Source organism: Anneissia japonica, unplaced genomic scaffold (genome assembly GCF_011630105.1).
Source record: "Anneissia japonica isolate Jap-2015-1 unplaced genomic scaffold, ASM1163010v1 scaffold4024_len430915_cov183, whole genome shotgun sequence".
In the NCBI taxonomy this organism is placed as follows: Eukaryota; Metazoa; Echinodermata; class Crinoidea; order Comatulida; family Comatulidae; genus Anneissia; species Anneissia japonica.
Window position 1 is genome coordinate 229810 of NW_022726558.1, and position 23427 is coordinate 253236.

Below are 23427 nucleotides of genomic sequence, written 5' to 3' on the forward strand. Positions count from 1 at the left end.
GACATCTTAGGGGCCCCGCCCATAAATTTTATCCTAGAGCCGCCCCTGACTCTAGACCACAGGGATACGAGTTTGGAGCTCTCTTAGAAATGTATTTGTCCTTTCTAGAACAAGGAGTGTCCAAGAAGCTAGTTATTTTGGGAGTTAGGATATATTTATTTATATTTATTTTAAGAGTGTAGGAATTGATACCCCACCTTTGTATTAATTCTCTAAAAGGGTTTGTGTTTATTTATAACAGGAGTAAATGTGCAGTTGATGTTAACCCATAGAGCTATTAAACAACTAGAGTGCTGACAAGATGGCGCAGCTATGCAGAGTTATGTATGTGTACCATCCAAGATGGCCGTCGTAGTAAAGCGCCACCTTCAGGCTTAGTATACATATTAATAAGCCCTCTGACTGACTGTTATTTCATTAATGATAATGAGTAATGGTAGTAACAAATTATTAAACTATTGTAGCCAAAACGAGGCCAAGTGGAGCATCTTATTCAAAAATAAAGTACCAAGGAATGAAAATTAAAATCGTGTACATTACACCCAAACACCGCAATGCTCGAGTTTCAAACATACGGGTAACTAGCTGGACTGAACTTTCTGAGTAAATTGAGGGCACAATTGCAAACAATGGTGCTTAGCAAAATTTGATTGGCTAAATCTATGGCAGCCATCTTGGATGGTACACACACACAGTTCTGCGTGTTTCGAACATTGAATATATTGCGGTTAGCACTCTAGTATTCATTATATCTCTATGTGTTAACCAAATTAAGAAAAAATCCCACAATTACATTATTTAAAAAGAATTTCATAAATTGTAAACTTACAAAGCAGTCACCACCGAGGAAATCGGGAATGTATTGGTCTTCAACGTGGTCCGGCAGACCGCCATGATCAAGGTAATTCTTTCCGCCGTAGATCAGAAACTTCTGGCGTGTGTTCTCGTCTATAAATGGCGAAATCAATGTCCATATAATGGGAAAGACGCGAGGAGCTCGGACAATGAGAAGTTTTCCCATTGTTTCCGGGTAGTTGGCTTCCACCACTTCTATGATACGCAAGAGGGCTTTGATACCAGGCCTCCATAGATGTCTCATACTTAGACCTTCTAAGTCCACTACTGATGTCCAGTCACTGATGGCACAATAAATCAATTATTGGTTTGATTAAACTTACTTTAAATTATAATGATAAAGAAATTAAATTAAATTATAGTTGTTGTAAGATGAAATGCATCAAGAGAAGATATCTCATCAAAAGAAAATTTGATGAGATATCTGATAAGAAATGCAATGATATAAAAGATGGCATGAGATGAAATGAGATAAGATGAAATTTGAGATATCAGAAGATATTAAAAGCAATGACATAAAAGATGACATGAGTTGTAATGAGATGAAATGAGATGAGATGAAATTTGATGAGATATCAGATGATATGAAATGTAATGATATAAAAGATGACATGAGATGTAATGAGATTAAAAGAGATGCAATGAGATGAGATGAAATGAAATTTGATGAGTATCAGATCATATTAAATGCAGACATAAAAAATGACAAGATGTAATGAGATAAGATAATAAATGAGATGATATGGTATGAAATATAAGAAAAAATAATTAGATGTACGAATTGATTTGATACAATATTATGAGATAAATGGAGATAAGATGAAATATGAGATGAAATATGAGATGAGACCATGGCAATGAATTAGTAAATTAACATTTATATATATATGAATGTAGGACTAGATGGGTTTGCTAATATAGTTTCACAGTATATAGATGATATTCATAAGTAGTTTACCTTATTGGTCGACCTGTTTTCCTAGTAGCTTCTTCTGTCCTCCTAATGCCTTCTTCATTGATTGAAAGTATCTATTGATACAAAATGCAAAATAAAAAAAAAATGGAATACTGTATTTTCATATAATAAAAACTAAAAACAAAGTGGTGTTAGTATATCTGGTATTACTATTAACAATATTTTTTTTATAGTAATCATTGAACTGAAATGTCAATAAAATACTATACTATTGAAAAGAGGAGAAAGTTAAACCCAATTTTTTTCACCTCATTTAACTAGCATCTGGCACTTATTTTTAAGCATTAAACAAATTTAAGGTTGTTTGTTACAATCGCTTGTCTGCTCCAATCAAAATACAGGCATGGCCACCGAGAAGTGCCTGGGGACCACTGTATTAAGGTCTATATAAGTCACTTTTTATTTACATTATTAACTAAATAATTAGAAATTAAAAAACGGCTTATCATACATGTCGTAGTATCATTTCCTCTCCAACTGTTTTCATCAAGCCTTTGACATCTACCTGGCCTAGTTTCATTACATACACAGGTCTGCCATCTGCAAAAACAAATGACATAATAGTTCAAGAATATGAAAGCTACTACAACTATTAGGGACTAGAGCTGGGCAGGATTAAAACTTAGGCCCATGAGATTGAAATGTAAATCATAACCACCAAACAGCAGCTCCATCTAAGTCAACAGAGTCAACCAATCATTTAATCAATTAACCAATCAATCAACAATCAACCATTAGATCTAAAAGATATAAACTGGTTTACTACCCACATGCATAGGTTCCCTGTAGAACATATTTCTTCTCTTTATCTAGTTACAATATAGGACTACCCTTCAATTGAAACCTCCTTACTATGGCCCAAATAAATCCTCTGGCTTTTAATTATATCTTTATTTCATTCAAATTTGTCCCTCATTTGTTTATCACTCACCTGTATCATTGTAATGCCAGCCACCTGGCCAGTAGTTTGTCAGTAGTTCAGGCGGTTCCCATGTGCCAAGTATTTTGTCTACTTTGTGTTGTTTACGCCACGACAGTGACGCGGTGATCATCTCATGCGCCTTCTCAGTGTTGAAATCACGGGCTCGAAGGAAACGCAGTAAGTGCGCATCATGAGGCATCTAGATATAACAAAACAGAACATTTACAATTTAGATGTTTAAACATAGAAATGTTATGAATACATATGAATTGCGAAAGAGTACATTGGTAAGAGGCCATTTTGATTAGCATCTGTGTCTGTAATTGGTATTGCACAATATACTCTAACTAAAGTCGAACATAAGAATAATTAAACCAGCTACTGGAAACGGTAACACAGCCGTTTTGAAGGTTGCTGCAATTTGAAATTAATCAATTTGTCTTGAGTATTCCAGTTTAACTACAGTTTTCTGAAAAAAAAACATCACTTTTAAGTGATGATTTGATAGGAGTCTATGCTGAAATTGACATATACCAAAGCCTTGTTGGATAGTACAGGTGGCAAATGAAAATCTAAAGGTTCTGTTAGCATGAAAACTCCAACAGTGTTAACGATCAACCGTTCTTAGATTACTGTTTGTAGTTAAGACACAAATACCAATTTAACACCGAACCATAACCAAACATTTAGGCTTTTCTAACAATTACTCAGCCTTTCAATGGTGCAATATTATGCATCCTGTGTTGAAATACTAATTCCAACAGACAGACAAACACAAATTGATAAATAGTTGCCTGCAGTGGTGGTTTCAAAAATCATGGGTATGTCCAGCAAGGGACTCAAGGCCTCTGGCAAGTATCCTGGAGTGAACGCTTTAGGTAGAACAAGAGGAAGATATTTTAAGATTTAAGTGTTACAGTAAAACATAATTTGAACTAAATATTATCTTGGTTAGATGAATGATTTATTTTTCTGAATGTGGCCAATTTATAAATTAATGACGAAATGTATCGTCATACCTAACTAATTTGGACCTGTTGATTTATTTTAATGCAATGTAAATTGTTTATTATTATTATTATTATTATTTATTATAGCCTTGCAGAACTTTCCATGTTTTCAACAAATTTAAATCACATGTCTTTTGTATCTGCTTCTGCTATCGTATTTTATAACTTATGAGATACAGTACAATATAGCTAATTACTGTAAATTACATTTCCCTCAGAACTTCAATAACAAATGCTATTTATATCATACCCTGATTATTTCACAAAGTATTTGTATTGCAAACAATCTTAATTTTTTCCACTGTATGCAGTATAAATACTGACAAGACAATTCTATGGAATGCCAAGAAAGTCAATTGGGCAGAATAATTTCTGTAAACTTGACCTTGTAAAGTATTGTAATCAATATGGTCTCCAACTGTCACTGTGATGTGACAAAATAAAACAATAAAGACTACAACAAATAAGCAGCTTACGCCCCAGCCTACTCTCTTCCAACCCACAAATAACAATGGGAACCGCAACACCAGTGACAATTTTACTGACATCTGCAACCACTGACGATAGACACTACATCTAGACTAATCTAATTTAAATTATGATTAATTTAAAAAAAACAAAAACAAATGGGTAATAATTATATGGTTTGGAAAAAGTAGGTCTTAAGAAGAGACTCCCAAATGTTACTAGAAGTGTATTCCATAGCTGGTAGGTACAGTGATAATACAGAATAAACAAGTACAGTTCATCTAAACGTATCATTCAATGTCTCTGTATTTGTCACAATGAAAGCCAATGGCATTCAAGTTGCAGATATTACACCAAAATCTATGTCCACATTGAAACCAGTGCAAAACTATTTCATTTGCATCTACATGGATAAATGTCATCACAGCTCCTATAGCACTTAGTACTGCCAACACTGATTCTGGATACCCTGTCAGTATTAGTACACTGTTCTTTCTTGAGGTCCAGGGTATGATCTTAAACTACACTAAATTACAAAAACAAAATTAACAGAAAACTATAGGCTAGACCTACAGGACTACAATAACTACATTGACACCAAAAGGCAATTAATGAATTATCACAGTGCTCTAAGATATGTTTATAAGGTGTGATATAGTAAGCATGATACATCATTATCAGTGATATGAAAGCAGTGATGGAAAAGCATTTGTACTGGCAACAGTAAAGAAATTCTGCATAAACAAACTAGTGGTCAATATGTTAGATTGCAAGGACTGGTGTCAAGGGGCCTAGGCATTGTCAATCCAAAGCAAAAAGTGCCCAAGGTTCTGAGAACCTTTGCCATTTACACCCTACCTCACCTAGCTAACGAGTTAGAATACTGGAGATAAACATATTAAAACTGAAATATGTATTGACATATAATTATATAATCTAAGATTTACAAAATTACGCAGACAAAAAATAAATGTGTACATATTAATAGATTATGTTAGTACTGTACATTTCTTGCAAGTACCACGAACTGTATTGAAAAAATCTACAGTTTAGGATCTTTTACAAACAGTAAAATATATAAGCATCATATAATTACTGCATATTGAATCAAATTAATTTTGTGACAACACACAAAGAAATTTTTTATGAATAGAAAATAGTACTGCGACTAATTATAAATGTAGTTTTTTTCTCTTCTCATTTTTTCAAAAACTTAATTAGTTTTGCTACGGGAAAAAAAAATCTACAATGTGTTTAATATCTGTTTCTCAATTTGTGGCATTGTGAGCAGGCTTACTGGTTTTGTATGCATCAAAAACTGCATTGTTATTACCATCAGAGATGAATTTACTGTACTTAAATTCAAAGCAGTTGTAAGAATAGGCCTACTGTCTGCTTTTCTGGCTTTGATGTTTTGAAATTCTACATTGTAATTACTGATTAACATAAAGAAGTTCGTTCCATCTTTTTGAGAGCCTAGAACTTTCAAAGAATCCATTTACAGAACGAACTAAAGGGTTCACACAAGTAAAAGATCGCTTTAAAAAGCTAAAGATTGATTTTCTCATAAATTCTTGGAAAGATGATAAATTATTATTAACAAATAATGCATTAGCACTACAGTATCTCGGTTGGCGTAACAGTTTTCTTAAAATATTGTTATAACATACTTTCAGTGTGTTCATAGATGAAAGCCTATACATAGACCAGAGCGTAACACAATAAAAACCCATACGGAAAGAACGAAATAATATACATGAATAAACTATTAATTTACTATGAATAAACTAAAGATCAAAGCATCCATACCCTACTGATCAAAGTTACGTACAAAAACAAAGAAAGCTCCTTTGAAGCTTTCAGCACATTGTTGCAATGGGTATAGCCTACGTATAGGAAATGCTTCTTCAAACAATAGTATAGACCAATTTTGCAAACTGTAAATATTGTTAGTATTAGAAAATATTAAATCTAATTTATTACTTACACTGGATACATTATCATTTTCAAGTATACCTTGTAAACCTAAAACATATTGGAATGCCTCACAATTTTGTATATGGTCATTTATAACACTATGAGATCTTGAAGAATTTTCTTTAAGTCTGTTATTAAACATCTATCTGTCTTTCCAATATAGTCACTATTACAACCTGGGCATGATAAACAACAGAGCTCCTATATTCCAATAGGGGTTTGATATTTAGTAGATATAAAATGAGAGACATTTTTTAATTGTTTCTTTACCTTGTTTAAAGCCCCATTCCCGGCAAAATTTCACAAAAAACTGACTTTTTTTAGAAAATATGCATTTGCATTACTCCAATTATTATAAATCATGGAAAAATATTGGCATGAATTTTAGTTTGACTTAAAAGAATAAAAAAAATGAGAAATACAGACTATTTCTCATAAAATATTACCATTTTTTTGACGAATTCATCGTTATTAGGCAAATTCAGAGGTTATAGATCGCATCCACTGGAATACTCTCGCTTTTATGTATACTTTATACAGTCAATAAAGTGCGCCCTCTCTAAAGAGATTAGTTTTTGTACTTCGCATCTCGCACAATTCGGTCGTTCGGTTAGGCTGAGATATGTTTGTTTAAGTGTCAAAATCTCAGTCAGAATCAGTTTTTTAACAAATTTGAAATAATTCCTATGAAATATTGTATTTCACAAGTGTCAATACTAGCAACGGAAAATATCATGTCGGCCATTTTCATGTGTGATAACAGAACCTAAATCAAGGTAAGGCTAGGCCTAGTAGCGTTGGATAGGCTAATGTTTTCGGCGCCTACGATATTTCTTCTCACGACCTATCGCATAATCAAACATGAAAAATTCATCCGCATTTATTTTTTGTGCGGAACACAAAAAAAAATCAAATTTCAGTCTTATTTTACATTTTTTTCATTCTTAGGAATGTCTAAATTCAGTTAAACTAGCAATTCCGTATTATATTTATAAATCTTTATAACATTATACAAAAATTAGATTTTTCTTAAAAACTGAAATTTTGCCGGGAATGGGGCTTTAAGCATCTACGTAAAATAGATTCACCTGCCTTTCCCAGATCTTAATCAAGCTATCATCACTAGGTCTATGTATACATTTAGAAAATTATTTAATTTAGTGAGTACATGGTTAACAACTTTTAATGGGTAGCCATTCCATGACATAAATTTTCTAATGTTACAAAGTTCTGCTTGAAGATTATCGGGAGCATACAATTTGTGGGCTCTTAAACTAAACTACGAATCCAAGAAATCTTATGGCTCCATGGGGCAAAGCTATCATAATGGATATATTGACCTGTATGTGTATTTTTACAATATACACTCATGCTTCCTACGATGTTGTCAAATTGTAAATCCAGAAAATGTACTAAATTACTGTTTTCAAATGATTCAAAGGTAAAATTAATCTGTTTATGAAAAGCGAAAAGTGACGTAGGATGTGATGAAAATCATTAGGTTTAGCACTAGTGTGTTGTCAACATAACGAGTATAAAACTTAATAATACCTGATTCTATAAATTTAGGAACAACGGAATCTTCTAGTTCAGTCATATTGGCTACTGGTCCAATGGGTGAGCCCATTGACACGCTGTCAGTTTGTTTATAGAATTAAGTAGTTTCCTTAACATATATTTCTTAAGATTAGTACATGTAGATATCAATTTCTTATTGTAAACCCTATCAAAAATTATATTAATTACCTTAGTAAGGGGAACATTTGTAAACATTACTGGTCTAATTATTTTATGAATAATAATGGATTATATAAGGTGTCATCATTTGACCAATTACTGATTGACTGACTGATCGATTAGGTGATTAAATGACAGCTCTACTGTCATTAATTTACCAGGTATTCTAAAAATGTAAACAAAATTGATTAATGGAAATTTATGCTACAAACCGATTTTATTGTAGCAGAGGTCTCACTATTCTATTATTAAAAGTAATAGATAATATTTATAGTATTGTTATTGATTCAGATGTGGGTAGCTTTTCATGTTCATTCATTTGTATTGGAATATTAATTTGGTATGAATTTCAACATTAAACACCAATTTGCATAACTGACAAGATATACTATTAGACTGCAAAAATTAATATTGATTATTAATTAGTGATCCTGTGAAAATATAATTTAATTACTTGATCAGACCAATGCAAACAAACATAATTACAGTTTAGCTTTATCAGTTGCAGATCCAGAAATTTGAATTAGAGGGGGCCCAGGGAAAGAATTTTAAGGATAAAATGGTCCAGACCACCTCAGCCACACCACTTTTTTTTTTTATTAATGATTTAGTTTCACACTAACCCACCAGAGATGAAAACTGTACAGTCACTAAAAAAACATAAAAAATACAGCTTTCAAAAGTACAAGGATTGTTCTACATCACAATCTCGGTTTATATTCTAGAGTATAATACAAGGGTTTCTGCCAGGGCTTTCGCAATAGACAGCGTATGTACTGTGAAAAGCCCATGTAATGGCTTCTGCCATAGTACAGTGCATTGCAATTTGACCCTACCACATAAACACTTTATACTTTTATCACTCCAAATACAACTCTGCTAGCATACATGCATTTTTTCCAAGCATCAATATTTTTTTCCCAGCATCATAAAAAATTGGAATACATAGTCAGTATCCTTGGTTACATCCTCCTATTCAAGAGGCTTTACAGTAGGTCTGGCAAAAATCACCACTAAAGAAACATGTATTATAAATTTTTAGTAGTACTGTACAATAAATTTTAGCATGGTAGTGGATATTGTGTTTCCTGCACTGGACATGTTGTCATGGTGCAACATTATGAATCCTGGAGTGATGCAACTCTCATGAATAAAGATGAGGAGACAAACACTGAAAAAATGCCTTAAATTAGAACATCAGTCTCAAACTCAAACCTGTGATTATTTTCATTAAAAGCCTCATGCCTTGCTTCTGTTCTATACATTCATATTACCATGATGACGCATTGGAAAAAAGTAATTAATTTTTTCAAGTGATCCTACTCTAAGGATGTCAAAATTAAATAACATTTATTACCACTTTTGGTAATACTACAGTTATACACACAAATCCTGCAAACCTATATTGCATCATATAATCATTTATCAAGTGGTTTGGTTTATGTAGGTGGAGGCTTGCAGGAGCATTGCAAGGTTTGCAAGAGGTTTAAAAAATGCCCATATATGGGCAGCATGATGTCATTTTTTAGTCAAATATTTGGTACAAACAATAAGAATATTTTTTAATGCACAAATTACCTTTTCTTTCTCCTTATGTGTGTCGCTCAGCCATTCTCGAAGTTCAATTAATTTACTCTCTTGCAAGGGGGTCAAGTTACCAAGAAATCGGGCAATGTACTCTTCATCAACTTTGGACACGGCTAAAGAAATGAAACAACGAATCATTGTTAATTTATTTTTATAAATTACAAAATAAAATATAAAGACAAGGCTAATGTTCAGATTATTTTTGTATGTCAAAAAAACATTAAAGAATTAAAAAATGGTATTACTGCTGAAACAACATAGAAAGTCAATCAAAACAAATAAAACCTATATTGCACAAATATGAAAAATTAATTTTAAAAACATATAAATTAAATTTTTTAACATTTTGTTTTGTTTTAATTTTTATTTATTTTACTTAAAAATATATTTTTTTTTAAATTTTCAATTCTTTTTCTTTTAGTCATAAAGTACAAGTTAATTAGAACCATTAAAGACCCCTCCAATTAAAGACCACCCCTAATTAAAGGTCACCTCTTTTCTGTGGCCCCAAATTCATAAATGTTTTTATCTTTATTATTCTACTTAGAGACCAAAGATGCTAAAAAGGGAGACCTGTACTCTAGTTCAAACCCAATGATGATGTTGGCAAAAAAATGATCATAAATACAAATTTATATATTTTTTAAACTGTTTTGGGTTGCTCTGTAAATCATCATTATAAGTGATTTGAATGATGTAGGCAGAGGTTTATGGGAAGTCTGTGCAGGTTAGCAATACTCCTATAGACAAGCTGACAAATCCCCAATTTAGTTTGACGTAATACTAATAACACAACCATTTAGATGTCAAACAAATCTAAAAATAGATTCATGAGGAAGAAAATCAGGTCCGGAGGAAATGTGGGTAAAAAGATCGAAGGATAGTGCTACAAAAATGTGAAAAAAAAGCAAATATTTATTGAACCTAGCCCAGATAAAATTTACTGTATAAAAATTGATTCCATGGTTACTTATTCAAAATTAGGCCTGATGATACCACATTTAATAAAATTTTGTATTAAATGTTGTTAATTCAGATGCTGGCCTTCTGTGATTTATATTAAACATTCACACTATTAAATTTCACGTGACAAATTAATGTGATATATTATTATTCATCCTTTTATGCCTGCTTCTAAGTAAATATCCTGGGTTTGCTGTCTTCAATTGTTTGTGCTGAGGCATCTACTGTAACCACATCTACATTCTTATTGTTATTTTTTTTTTATATTAACTTAAAGCTCTGTCCACACTATCAAATGCCCATATATGGGCAGCATGATGTCATTTTTTAGCCAAATATTTGGTACAGACAATAAGAATATTTTTTAATGCACAAATTACCTTTTCTTTCTCCTTATGTGTGTCGCTCAGCCATTCTCGAAGTTCAATTAATTTACTCTCTTGCAAGGGGGTCAGGTTACCAAGAAATCGGGCAATGTACTCTTCATCAACTTTGGACACGGCTAAAGAAATGAAACAACGAATCATTGTTAATTTATTTTTATAAATTACAAAATAAAATATAAAGACAAGGCTAATGTTCAGATTATTTTTGTATGTCAAAAAAACATTAAAGAATTAAAAAATGGTATTACTGCTGAAACAAAAAAATCTGAATAAATACAACATAGAAAGTCAATCAAAACAAATAAAACCTATATTGCACAAATATGAAAAATTAATTTTAAAAACATATAAATTAAATTTTTTAACATTTTGTTTTGTTTTAATTTTTATTTATTTTACTTAAAAATATATTTTTTTTAAAATTTTCAATTCTTTTTCTTTTAGTCATAAAGTACAAGTTAATTAGAACCATTTGTACTACCTATCAATCCCGTTCCATCAACTGCCCAATCGGGCCTTTCTATTAATTACCCTATCACCTGTCTTCAATCAAATCATACTGTTGTATTACGGTAAATAAATTTCATTGGGACTATCACCATCTTGTCTCACTACTGAATATTACTTAGAATTGAGTGAATTTGCTAGTAGTAATATTCATAACTTAAGAATGCATGAATAGTATTTATAGGTCAGGGTAACAATCTCTCATTCTAGTTTTATACTCAAAATAACTTATTTAAATGTAAATAATGTAATTCAAGTATTGAATAAGTTTTAGCTTAAAAAATATACATGGCTATTCATAATTTACTAAATCTTGTATAATGTTACTGAATTGTGGAAATAAACATTGAACATTGAACAATGAACATATTCCTATATAATGGCACTTTATTGTTGTGCCATTGCTTTTTGTAAACCCAGGCGCTAATTGGATATCTAGCAGAATAGCGAATAAATCTGTGAGCATAATTCATATAGCATGACTGACATATACTCAAAGTGGAGATAGTCGTACATTATTGTGTGTCATAGCCTACAGATACAAGATGACCAAATACTACACGTTTACTATACTGTCTGTACATAGAAGAATGTATTGTAGTAGATTGGAAAATACTGAACTCATGGCAGACCAATAAATTTTCAATAAATGGGCCACACCAGTTAAATGAATGAAAAATAAATGAACGACCAAACGAATGAAGAATAAATAAATGAATGAAGAATAATTAAAGGCACAAAGAATAACTGAACGAACGAATGAATGAACGAACAAACAATTGGATGAATGAATGAATGAAGAATAACTCAATGAATAGTTAATTGAAAGAAATGAACGATACTGTAAAATAATTAAGAAAATAATCCAATACAATTTTCTACTAACAGTATATCAAGGAGATAAAAGGAAATGATCAATAAAATTAGCGAAATTAACAGACATGATCTGTAAAAGTAGAGACAGATTATAAAGGAAAGTTTATTAGTATTATTCAACTTTAGGCACAAGGGCCAGGGATACAGTATGACAAACAGATGCCACTTTGAATGAATATTATTAGTAAGCAAAAAGATTGTGACATGTATGATAAAATGTACCAAATGGTGTACTTGATTAAGCAATTATTTGTGATGGCCACCATAGGCAATTCATCACTGCAAAGCATGCAGTATGAATTTCAATGTCAAAAGATAATGAGGCACAATAATGAGCAATTACCCTCATCAAATTATAACAGTATGAGAAAATGTCTTTCATATAAAATTATTCAACTGAAGAATTTAACATCCTATATCACCTACTAACATGAAGAAAAACCTTTGATGGACACCATGGACGAGGGAATGGATTTGAAACGTTCATAATTTAATCATTACTTTATCTTTATTAGCTACATGTTATTAATATTGGGGGTTTTTGTGATTCTGGAAAAACTGACAATAGAATTTAGAAAAAAATTATTTAAATTTGGATATTTTTTTCTACTGTACATTAATTTTCCATAAAAAAGAGGAAATATCTGGATGATTAATTTTACCAGTAGTTGACCTAATCAGGTCAACACCTGACTTGGAATGATGTGTTTACAACTAAAAGAGTATATTATGTGGCTGTGGAGCTTGGGGGAATCTACTTTAACAGCAAGCAATTTGGAAGTCCTACTGTATGTATTCCTCATGAGTTCTACATCTGAATGCTCATATTAAATGATATTAAAACTCTGAACTATCTTGCTGTAATGCAGAACATAATATGAATTATTAATGCTGAAGATATGTAAATGCAGCAAAGCATATATTTTCAATGTAGACATAATATGTCTCCATATTACAATATGTCTGAAATATTATTTCAATTATGACTACACACATAATAATCGATATTCAATTAGGTTGCAACAGGTTTATACATTTTGGTGATGAATTGTTCTTCATGGGTTTCCGAACTGATGTAAAGGGCTATCTTAATTTTGTGTTGCTAATTTAGTTCTGAAAAAAACTGTAATGTGCCAAGAATAGCGAAAAACTTGGGAATGGTTAATGATACAATGATACATATTTTGGAATATTTAAGAACTGGGAAAAAAGGGAATAACTGAATAACTGATCTTTTATTCTACCTTCCCCACCCCCCCCCAGTTTTTTAAATATATTCCTTCTTTGCATCATACACAGAAAGTTTATTATTTCAACAAAAATCTCTTAAAACGACATGATATGTGAAACCAACATTTTTAATAATTGTGTATGTTTTGAAAGTGTATGCGATTCCATTTTTTTGTAAAAAGTTTGAAACATGAAAAATTTTCAAGGCACTGAACAGTATTTAAAGTCAATGAACCCACTGAGATGTAAGTCACTGCCACTAAAATGTAGAGAACCATCAATGAAGATTTAAAGGAAGTCGTGGTGGTTACATGAGCATCCTACAATGGACAGAAAACCATTGATAAATGACTATCATGACTTAGCAATATTTCAAGTACTGTACTGCTGTAAGGGAGGGTCTTCTGATAAGTATTTATTAAAGAAAACAAACAATATTATATATCTCCTTCAGATTGTTAAATAGTAGTTTCTGGGGAAGATATAGGAGCACTCAAAGCCGCTATCATTAGCAATGATACATTCCTTCTATAATATTTACATTAAGAAAAAATGTATTATTATAATTTAATTATAATTTTTAAAAAAGGTAAGGATTTATCTGGACATTTTCAAGGTTTGTCAGATCTTTTTCTCAACTTGCGCTAAAGGCAGTTGTTTAATGACTTGCATAATTTCTAAAATTATAAACATGGGAAACGTTTAGAGTTTAAAGGTGAATAGAATCCATGTGGTAAGGTGAGGTAAGGTAGCAAAGAAGTCGGTTTTTCATTTTTGTGTCTACTGCCCCTCAGGGAGCAGTAGACACTATGTTGTCTCGCAACAGTTGACCTTATTAAATCCGGTTGAGGTCATGTGTAGGTGGATCTTATGTGTGGTTAGTAACAGGAATACTGTAGTTGTCCTGGTAACAGGATAAGGATATCACTGTCACTGTAATGTATATTAACCCTCTAGATACCGTCTACGACTGTAGTCGAAATTGACCTCAAACCGAGAATTCCCATTTTCGACTGTAGTCGAAATTTAGTGACTAAAAAATAGGTGGTTTTCAAATCGCTCGTGTTTTTATTTTAGCTCCAATACGTCAGAAATTTTGAACACACATGCGTGAAGCTTTTTTCTTTCGAAATCTGTGAAGAACTCACATGCGCTTATATAAAAATTTTTAGAAATATCAATTTGAAATCGTTATTAATTTCAAAAATTTTTGGAAATGGCCGCACAAGATGTGTACACAGCTGAGGAAGCGATTGACCTGATTTTTGATTCAGACAGCGATGAAGGTGAGTTTTTAGATGTGCGAGACTTAGACGTGCCTGTTACCGATGATGACGGTGGGGCTTCTAGAAGTTCTGACGGCGGAGATGTTCTTGATGAAAATGAGCCTTGGCCTAGATATGTGAGGGGGGTCGACGCTTTTGAATGGAAAGATCGTGCTTATAGTTATGGATGGTTGGGTAAATAAATTATATAACTGTGTGGAATAGGAATTTTTTATATTTGTTTTTAGTTTTTTTTGGCTATAATTTTTTTTTTTTTTGGTTTTTACTGATGATTTATATGTAGCATTTTTCTCTCATTTCTATTATATTATATATATTATATTATGAAAAAAAAATCCTAAAAATATAAATTAAACATCAAATGAAAGCTTATTCTTAAAGCTTTCTTTGTTTTTGAAACATTTTTCTGTATAATTTACAGAAAGTTCCCAAAAATCCATCAGAACGACGTATACTAAAAAAACGCAAAAAACCTTGTTACACTGCAAAAGAATCCGGTATTCAAGGGTTTGCATTACAAAAGAATCTGGTATCCAGAGGGTTAACAGGAATACAATGGTGTACTTTAGTGTATACAATGAATAGGCAAATATGCATGACAGTATAATATCAACACATCCCCTCTACCCCCTTACTCTCATGATGTTAAACCATTAAATCATTAATCATTTTCCACGTCATCATTTCTATAAAATTAGGCAGTAGACACATGCTCTCGCTGGGATGGGAGCCTAATTTTTAAATATAGTGGAAAGAAGTCTAAGAGACTACGAGAAGTCTATGTCTTGTCCCTTGACAAGTTTACTTAAGACAAGGCTTATGTTTTTAGAGACAACACGGAGCAATTTACTAGATGGAGAGACTCTCAGAGTAAAGTAGGACACGGCAAATTGTATAATATCATACAGATAAAGAATACAGCACTGTAGTACTTTAAGAACTATTGAACATGACACTAGCTTTTGAGCACACAGTGCTCTTTCATGTGAAGAGTGAAAGCTAGCTATATAAATAAAAATAATCTTTAAATTTCTAAAATCCATCATGTTTCATTGATTACGTCAAACTAGTACAGCTCATGTCATTTTAGTATTAAAATATATTTTCAGTATTGCGATAAAAATACTTGGAAGGGAAAAAATCTTTGGGTTTTTCTGTCAATTCCACAATTGAAATGAAAAATTAATGTTCCTCTCAACACAAGCTGTGATGAATAAATAAACATGTAATAAATAGATAATTTTTTGAATACTATAGATGAAAATGAAATTTTGTAGTAAAATGTCTATAGACATAAAAAAAAATTCACTTTTTTTCATTAGAATTTGATAACTCATGCAATACCTTTAAATCAGTTACCATTCACTTGAAGGGTTTTTGAGGGGGCGTCTATTTGAGGAAGGTATTTATCCTTTTTGGTGTATAATGGAAAGTTATATACTCAAATTATATCCCTTAATTTCACTGTAAATGTGGAACCACATCATATAATTACCGTCAAAATGTAGTTACTGCGTGACCATGAAGATTTATTGATCCCGAACAGGTTAGAAAAAATGTAATTCTACTTGCAGCAGAACATTAATAGAATGTATTGAGAATGATCTTGTTTCGATTAGAATTGTTTATAATTATCTGGGGTGGAGGGGAGCATTTATTTGAGGAAAAAATAAATGCACAGGGGCTTTTATTCAATGGGGCACTTAGTCGAGTCAATTTAAAATAACTTGTATACATTTTACAAGGATTAAAGTATTCCAATCACAACAATATCCAACAGATTACCAACTTACCTCCATCATCATCATAACCACCAACAGCGCCACCGTTCTCCTTGACAGATGATGCAAGCCGTGTCCTAGTCTGTGAGCTGATGGTTTCTGTGGAGGGTGAAATCAGTGATGCTTCCTGATTGGATGTTGAGGGGACAGACTCAGCTGTTGATGGACACACTCCATTCACATCTGTACACACTGTACGTGGATCTTCGTTAGGGTGTAATTCTGACCACGTTGGTATGGGGCCATCGCTTTTCTCTAGTACTTCATTGATATAGTACGTAAGGATTTCTTTACCCTATATTGTAAAGAAATATAGAGAAATAATTTGCAGTTTGGTATACACAAGATGCTTACCTTTTACTAAAAAGTTTTAACATATCATCCTCAGTTATAACATCATAATCACAAGCTAACAAAGATTTGTTTGGCTTCTCTCTTCCCTCTCATTCATTTTAATGTTTTACATTATTTACAAGATTTGCAATTATCTTTTGGATGAATATATTAAAAATTAGTAATTCTGCTATACTCTTTTCAATGATTTTTTAACTGTAGGGTGTACTCAGTTTGCACAACTCAGATTTACGACACAAAAACTCCCTTTTTTCAAAATGGCAGAGTAATTTTAATCAAAATGTTCATGTATTTCTAAAAGCATGCAAGGTATACTAACACTTCCCTCAGTGTTTGTATCACACATGAGAATGTTGATAATCCCACAGGATTGGAGGAGGTTGCACTTTGTGATGAGGCAAGCCATCCTAAAACCAGCGTACTGTTGCAAATGGTTAACTGAGTAATTAGCATTAGAATGTGTTAGTACTGTATATGTGTAGTACCTAGAAAATCGTAATACAGGCAACATGGGCAATAGTCCAGTAAATGACCCATCAACTTAACATTTTTTCAATGTGCAAAATATGCAAATAAAAAAATTATATTTTTTTTCTTGGCCATGGACGCTGGTTTTGGGATGGCATACCTCAAGTAAAAATGGTAAAGGTAGTCCTGCATAAATTAATTAACATAGAGGAATGAGCGGTTAGCAGCCCATCGTACAATATAATGTGTGATAGGGTGTCCAGATCTTTCCACACAGCCTGAGCATTTGGCTGATTGGTATCAGGCAGGCTCTTCAATGTCATGACCAGAGTTTGAGATCCGGCTCTGCAGCCGAGTATTGAATTCGGGTCTTTAATTAAAAAAACTCAGCTCCTCGAATAACCCTTTCAGGAGAGTTAGGCGTATTAAGGACCATATCTAGTATGTTGTAGTTTAAGTCGTTGGCACTGCACTCTGTTGCGGGTCCCCAGGGACTCAGCCCAAATTTCCACAATGTGTATCAAATTTGAGGACAAATAAAGATTTATTATTATTATTATTTTTTTAACCTCCATATTTTAACCAGTACCAAATTATACTCCTGGATAGAGATAATCGTAGAGGAATTGCCTACCCAAGGCAAAATGCTCACCGATGGTTCAAACCCCACACACTGAGGCTGGAAAACCAAAATGCAACCTCCCAACATTGATAATACATTTTAAGCACTTTCACTCACTATATCAAGGGATTAAAATAGTAGTGTGCTACAAAGCTGTGTCATGTGAAATAGCCCAATGCTTCTTGTTTGTTTGATTCAATTAAGTTCTGTCTACACTATCAAATTTTTTTTTACAACCAAATGTTACATGCGCTCATTCATGTGCCTATATATGGTCATGTGATGTCATCATGACCATATTTAGGCATTTCACATGTTTTTGTCAAAAAAATTGACAGTACAGTAGTGCATAATAGTACATTACACCTGTTTTACCTACCTTTTTAATGTTATTTGCATATTGTTTTACTGCTACTTTTTCTACAGAATTTTCAAACCCAAAGAATGACTTCACTTCTAAATTGGCTGTTTGTTCAAAACATGTCCAGTGTGGATTATCTGGGTGTACCTGTGAAGACACAAATTTTGAAAGTTTAAATGATGATGGAATTCTCAAATTGTTTTTTCAAGAATTTTAAATGCTCTCATACAGTACGCGCACTAAAGGAACTTGACCTCAAAACATTAAAAGAGCTTGTTCTCAAAATGAGTTCGTACTAATAGTTCATTGTAGGAACTTTCCCTAAAATATTAAACAAGTTTTTTTTATCAAAATAGGAACTTCTTGTACTTAAAACATTAAAAGACTTGTCTACAACATTAAATGAGCTTTTTCTATCAATCGATAGTAGATCTCAAAGTCGTATGTTAAAGGTTTTTAACTGTAGTTCTTCTGGCATAAGCCCATCATCATTGAACACAATATAAGGCCAATTGTGGTAGGTGGGCTTACAGACAGGGAATCCCCATTAAATTAAAAGGCAATCTTTTAGCACTAAACTACAGTTTAGACCAACAGAAATATCCAAAATAAAGGGCTAGAGCAGATTCATGGTGAAGGTTGTGATTTTTTTAATATATAAAATTTAATAATCTTGTAATCGTTGAATAATTTTAACCTCTTTCTGTACATTTATTGATGATTCTAAACAACAGTTTCCTTTTTGTTATCTACGGGTCAAGGTGATGAAAATTTGTTTCGCTCTTTGTCATTCAAGTTCCGCTTCACTCTGACTATTAATATGTACAAGCATGTGTGTGATTAACGTTTTGTATTTTTTTTCTTTTAAGTGAAGTTTTAATTTTATAAGTGAAGATGAAATCAATGAATTAAGATGTTAAAATCTTTTTTCTTTACACTAAAATAGTAGTCCCTTGTTCTGTTTTCATTTTTTTTATTTGAAGGATCCCAAATCAAATATGTCATCACAAGGGGATTTTTTTTTTTTGAATATCATTGCATCTTTACATACCTTTTATCTTTTAAATCGTCCTCGCTTATGGTATTTTTTTTTTTTTTTGGTGTCTCTAAACAGTCTTTTACTTTGATACTTCTTCCATGTTTTGGAATTTATTAAACAATTTATTAAGTTGAATAACATTTTTATGTTTAGTGTGTAATAAAGATGTTCTTTTTAAAGTTTTTGTTGTTCATTGTTGAGTTCATTTTACAGAGTAACTGTCCGTTTTGTATATATTAATGAATAGGTGTAATTACATTTAAAAAAAATATTAATTTAGGTAGCCAGAACAAGTCAGATAGTGCAAGGAGATAAAGTTATGATAGGAAGAATTGGTGGGAAGGTAAAATTTGAGTACAGCTGACAGCAACTGACGCACTTACTTAACTGATGTGCAGGTCAAAAATTGTGAATACGGTACATGGAATAGGAAATGGCTTGAATTGATAGAAAAACTATGTCTGGTATTGCCTTAGGCAATCATTCACATATAAACTGACTGACGCACTTGTATAGTCGAAGACTTATTCACATTGACAGGGTTTTCAGAAATCACAAGAAATCTGCATTTATCTTGCAATGAAATTATAAAATTATACTGTACTGAGGACATTACTAGATGATATACAGTACTTCAAATTGAATTCTGAATGACATATTAAATTCAGTTTTATTACAACATATACAAAAATGATATATAAGCCCAATCAATTAAAGGCTGTTCTAACATTGGGCTGAGAGTAATAAACAATCAAGGCTATTCTAATATATAACTTCACTAAAAAAAATTGACAAAAAATTTAAAAAATAAAAATAAACTGTTCGAAGCTAGAAAGAATAAAAATCTGTGCAATACTGTATAGTTGAAGTTCATTTCAAACATTTTACAAAAAAATATTAAGGAAAAAACATATCCATTAGCTTAATGATGACAAATCTGTGCTATTTAAAGTTCATTTGAACATTTTAAATCTTGTGGGAGTTATACAGCTGACAGCAGTTAAAAATAAACGGTAAAAGCAAGTTTATCATCTACAGTACAAAGAGGCCAGCAACTGACGCATTTACAGCAGTTTTTGTAATTTAGAAACCCAAATAGGCGATGACACTCTACGAAGATTATTCTATTAGGCTTGGGATACATACGACCAGTGGTGTCTAAGATTGGTAATAACAGTGTGCAATGGGAGGGTACGATGTGAGAGGAGCCAAAGGAAAGTGGGTGGGTACTAACTGAGAGAATGAGGTGATTTTTAACAAACTTAAGTATTTGTTTTTAGCAAATTTTCCAGGGTCAAATCTGGAAACAATTTGTTTTTGAGAGATGTTACCTAATGGATACAACTAATTAGAGAGAACAAGAACCAGGCCTCAACAAAGTTTGGATGCTAATATTCTGGGGAAGGAGCAATTTTATCAAGAAAAGAAAATGTGGATTCCCATCTAATTTAATAACCACTATATTGTCCAAGACAAAAAAATAAAACAATATGAACAGTTTAGCTACATTTACACTAGACACAAAACGGTACAACAACTAGAAGATAAAAATGCGCTCAGTGTTGAAAAATATACAAAATGCGATGATATGTCGTTGTCATGTTGTTATCTTGGAATTTTTTTATACCTTGCTTGCAATAATGATGATTTCGAATTAAAATAAAACTTTACTTTTTGCCAATTAGTATACTGCCGCCATAAAATTTGGAATTTTCATTTTTCTTAATTTTTATTATGCCTGCCGCTGCCTTGAAATCTCCAAAAATTATTATTAATCTAATAATTCATTGTCTACAGTTCAGGTTAAAAAATGTAATGGTTTGTGGGATTGAAGGAGAGAAGTTATCATTTATTGCGAGAGGCCAGCAGACCATATCACTTCTCACATTAAGATGCCAGCCTATCTTTAAGTCTCTATTTAAGTTTAAATCATTAAACCATCCCATTACTATAATAGTAATACTACACTGTTTCAACAATAACATTTTAGTTTCAATTTCTTCTCCATCTAAATGTTTTTGACAAAACCACTGCCATAAGAAAAAAAAAAACCTTATATTTAATTTTTTTTTCTGCCCATCTCTGCCGATCTTTAAAAAAATAAGTTTCGCGAAACAAGTTATAAAAAAGTCTTGCCTAACAAGTTTCATGTTTCTTGATGAACTCTTGGCAATTTACAACAAAATGATAAACAAAAGAAGAGTATAGACAGTGCCCCCAAGCAACATCGGCACATACGTAATTCGACAGGTGACGTCATACCCAGACTGTAGAGACAACAGCACAGTCGGTTGAAAAGATCTGATTGAGATAAACAATGTTCAAGATACACTTGACTTTCTTCATGTTTTGGCTCATAATGAACTCTTGGCAATTTGCAATTCAAAATAATGAACACAACAAAGCAACACAAGTGAATACACAATTCAAACAGTGATGTCATGCCCAGGCTGTAACAACAAGTCAGTTGAAAAGGTCTCATTAAGATAAAAAATGACTTTCTTCTTGGTTTGGTTCATAAAGAAGTTATAGCAAGTAATAAACAAAACAGAGCAGAGAACATTGAATTATGTAATTCAACAAGTTATAACAACATGCTCGGACTATAACAACAACCACGATCTCTGATTGTTGAGAGAAAAAATATTTCAGATAAAATTGACTTTGTTCTTCATTAAATACTATAACAGGAAAAGGCCTCCTTGCTTCCCACAATGTAATTGAAGGATAAATTGTCAATTCTATGATTCAAATGAATGCGCAATGAGATCAAGTATATGACACTACTGTAGGACCCGTTTGCTGGCCTAAGTGTTATTAATATTATTATTGTATATTTATAGAGCGCATATCTAAAACTCTATGCGCTTAACAATTTCAAATTAATCATTATTTATTTTATCAATTAATTGTGAATTAATAAAAAGTTTATAATTCAAAGAATTGTGAAATTTCAATGTGTGATGGTAAACAACGCAAGGTCTCAAAGGGTCAAGCATCCATCACTGCCCCGGCACAATCCCAGACCTCTACCTAGATGGTGCGAACAAAGGAGCAGGTTACACATTTGCCCTGCCACAGACGAATGGGTACTCGGGGACAGTGACCAAGATTGTCCAAGTGGCCATCTCTTTTTGTTGCAATATTTGTAATTGTGATTTTGTTCTGTTTTAAATTGTAAATTAATATAATCTTTTATAATTTTTCTATTTTTGTTAATTCAATTAATTATCTTCTCATTAATTTTTTTGATTTATTTTTTATTTCACTTATTTTTCTGTCCAATATGTCAATTTTTTTATTTTTTTTTATTTTAATGTTTTCCTTTAAATCATTATTTTATATGATTTATATACTGTAGGCCTATATCTGTTTTTTAAAAATTATTATTATTATTAATTTTTTCCTGGTTTAATTAAATTAATTTGCTTATGTTAAAGATCAAGTTTAATTTTTATACTTATGTTTTAATTGTATGTACTGAGGGTCCCAATTGATCAGCTCAGGCTGGATGGACCACCCTCACAAAATATTGTTGAAATAAATAAATAGTAGCCCCTAGAGGCAGAGCAGTCACATTTGTAATCAAAAGAGAGAGAGGGAGAATAAGAGAAAAATAAAATACACTAAACGACTAAAGAAACAAGGGAATTTAGTTTTCACCAAAGACGGAAACAAAAAGATGGGTTTTAAGTCTTGATTTGAACTGTCTATACACTGATGGCATCACGTATATTGCCAGAAGTCAGTTCCAAAGAGTAGGAGATGATATGGAAAATGCTGCATCCCTGTAAGTGATAGTTGCAGGTGCTCTCAGTAGAGAAAGGAATCACTGTGACGAGGATCTTAGAGTTCTCTTGCTTTGATAATATCAGTTTTTTTATGTAGACGGAGAGTTGTACAGTCGGCATTTATATGTCAGAAGTAATACCTTGAACTCAACTCTCTGATGCACAGGTAGCCAGTGCAAGTTTCGCAGGACAGGGGTAATGCTCATGCCGCCTAGTCCTGGTGACAATTCT

General features: G+C 32.1%; 1 protein-coding gene across 2 annotated transcripts in view; it reads right to left on the bottom strand.

Annotated features, from left to right (window-relative positions):
- LOC117113285 (SEC14-like protein 5) overlaps positions 1–23427 on the bottom strand; it is a 55663-nt gene that overhangs the window by 7487 nt on the left and 24749 nt on the right. The window contains exons 4-10 of one of the 2 annotated variants that reach the window (XM_033256587.1): positions 18385–18513; positions 16574–16856; positions 9524–9645; positions 2763–2952; positions 2283–2371; positions 1814–1884; positions 830–1136 (exon numbers count right to left, since the gene is read on the bottom strand). In XM_033256587.1, coding sequence (XP_033112478.1) covers positions 830–1136; positions 1814–1884; positions 2283–2371; positions 2763–2952; positions 9524–9645; positions 16574–16856; positions 18385–18513 — 1191 coding nt within the window. Of the gene's footprint in view, positions 1–829; positions 1137–1813; positions 1885–2282; positions 2372–2762; positions 2953–9523; positions 9646–10875; positions 10998–16573; positions 16857–18384; positions 18514–23427 lie in introns of both variants that reach the window. The other variant, XM_033256586.1, reaches the window with a different exon arrangement.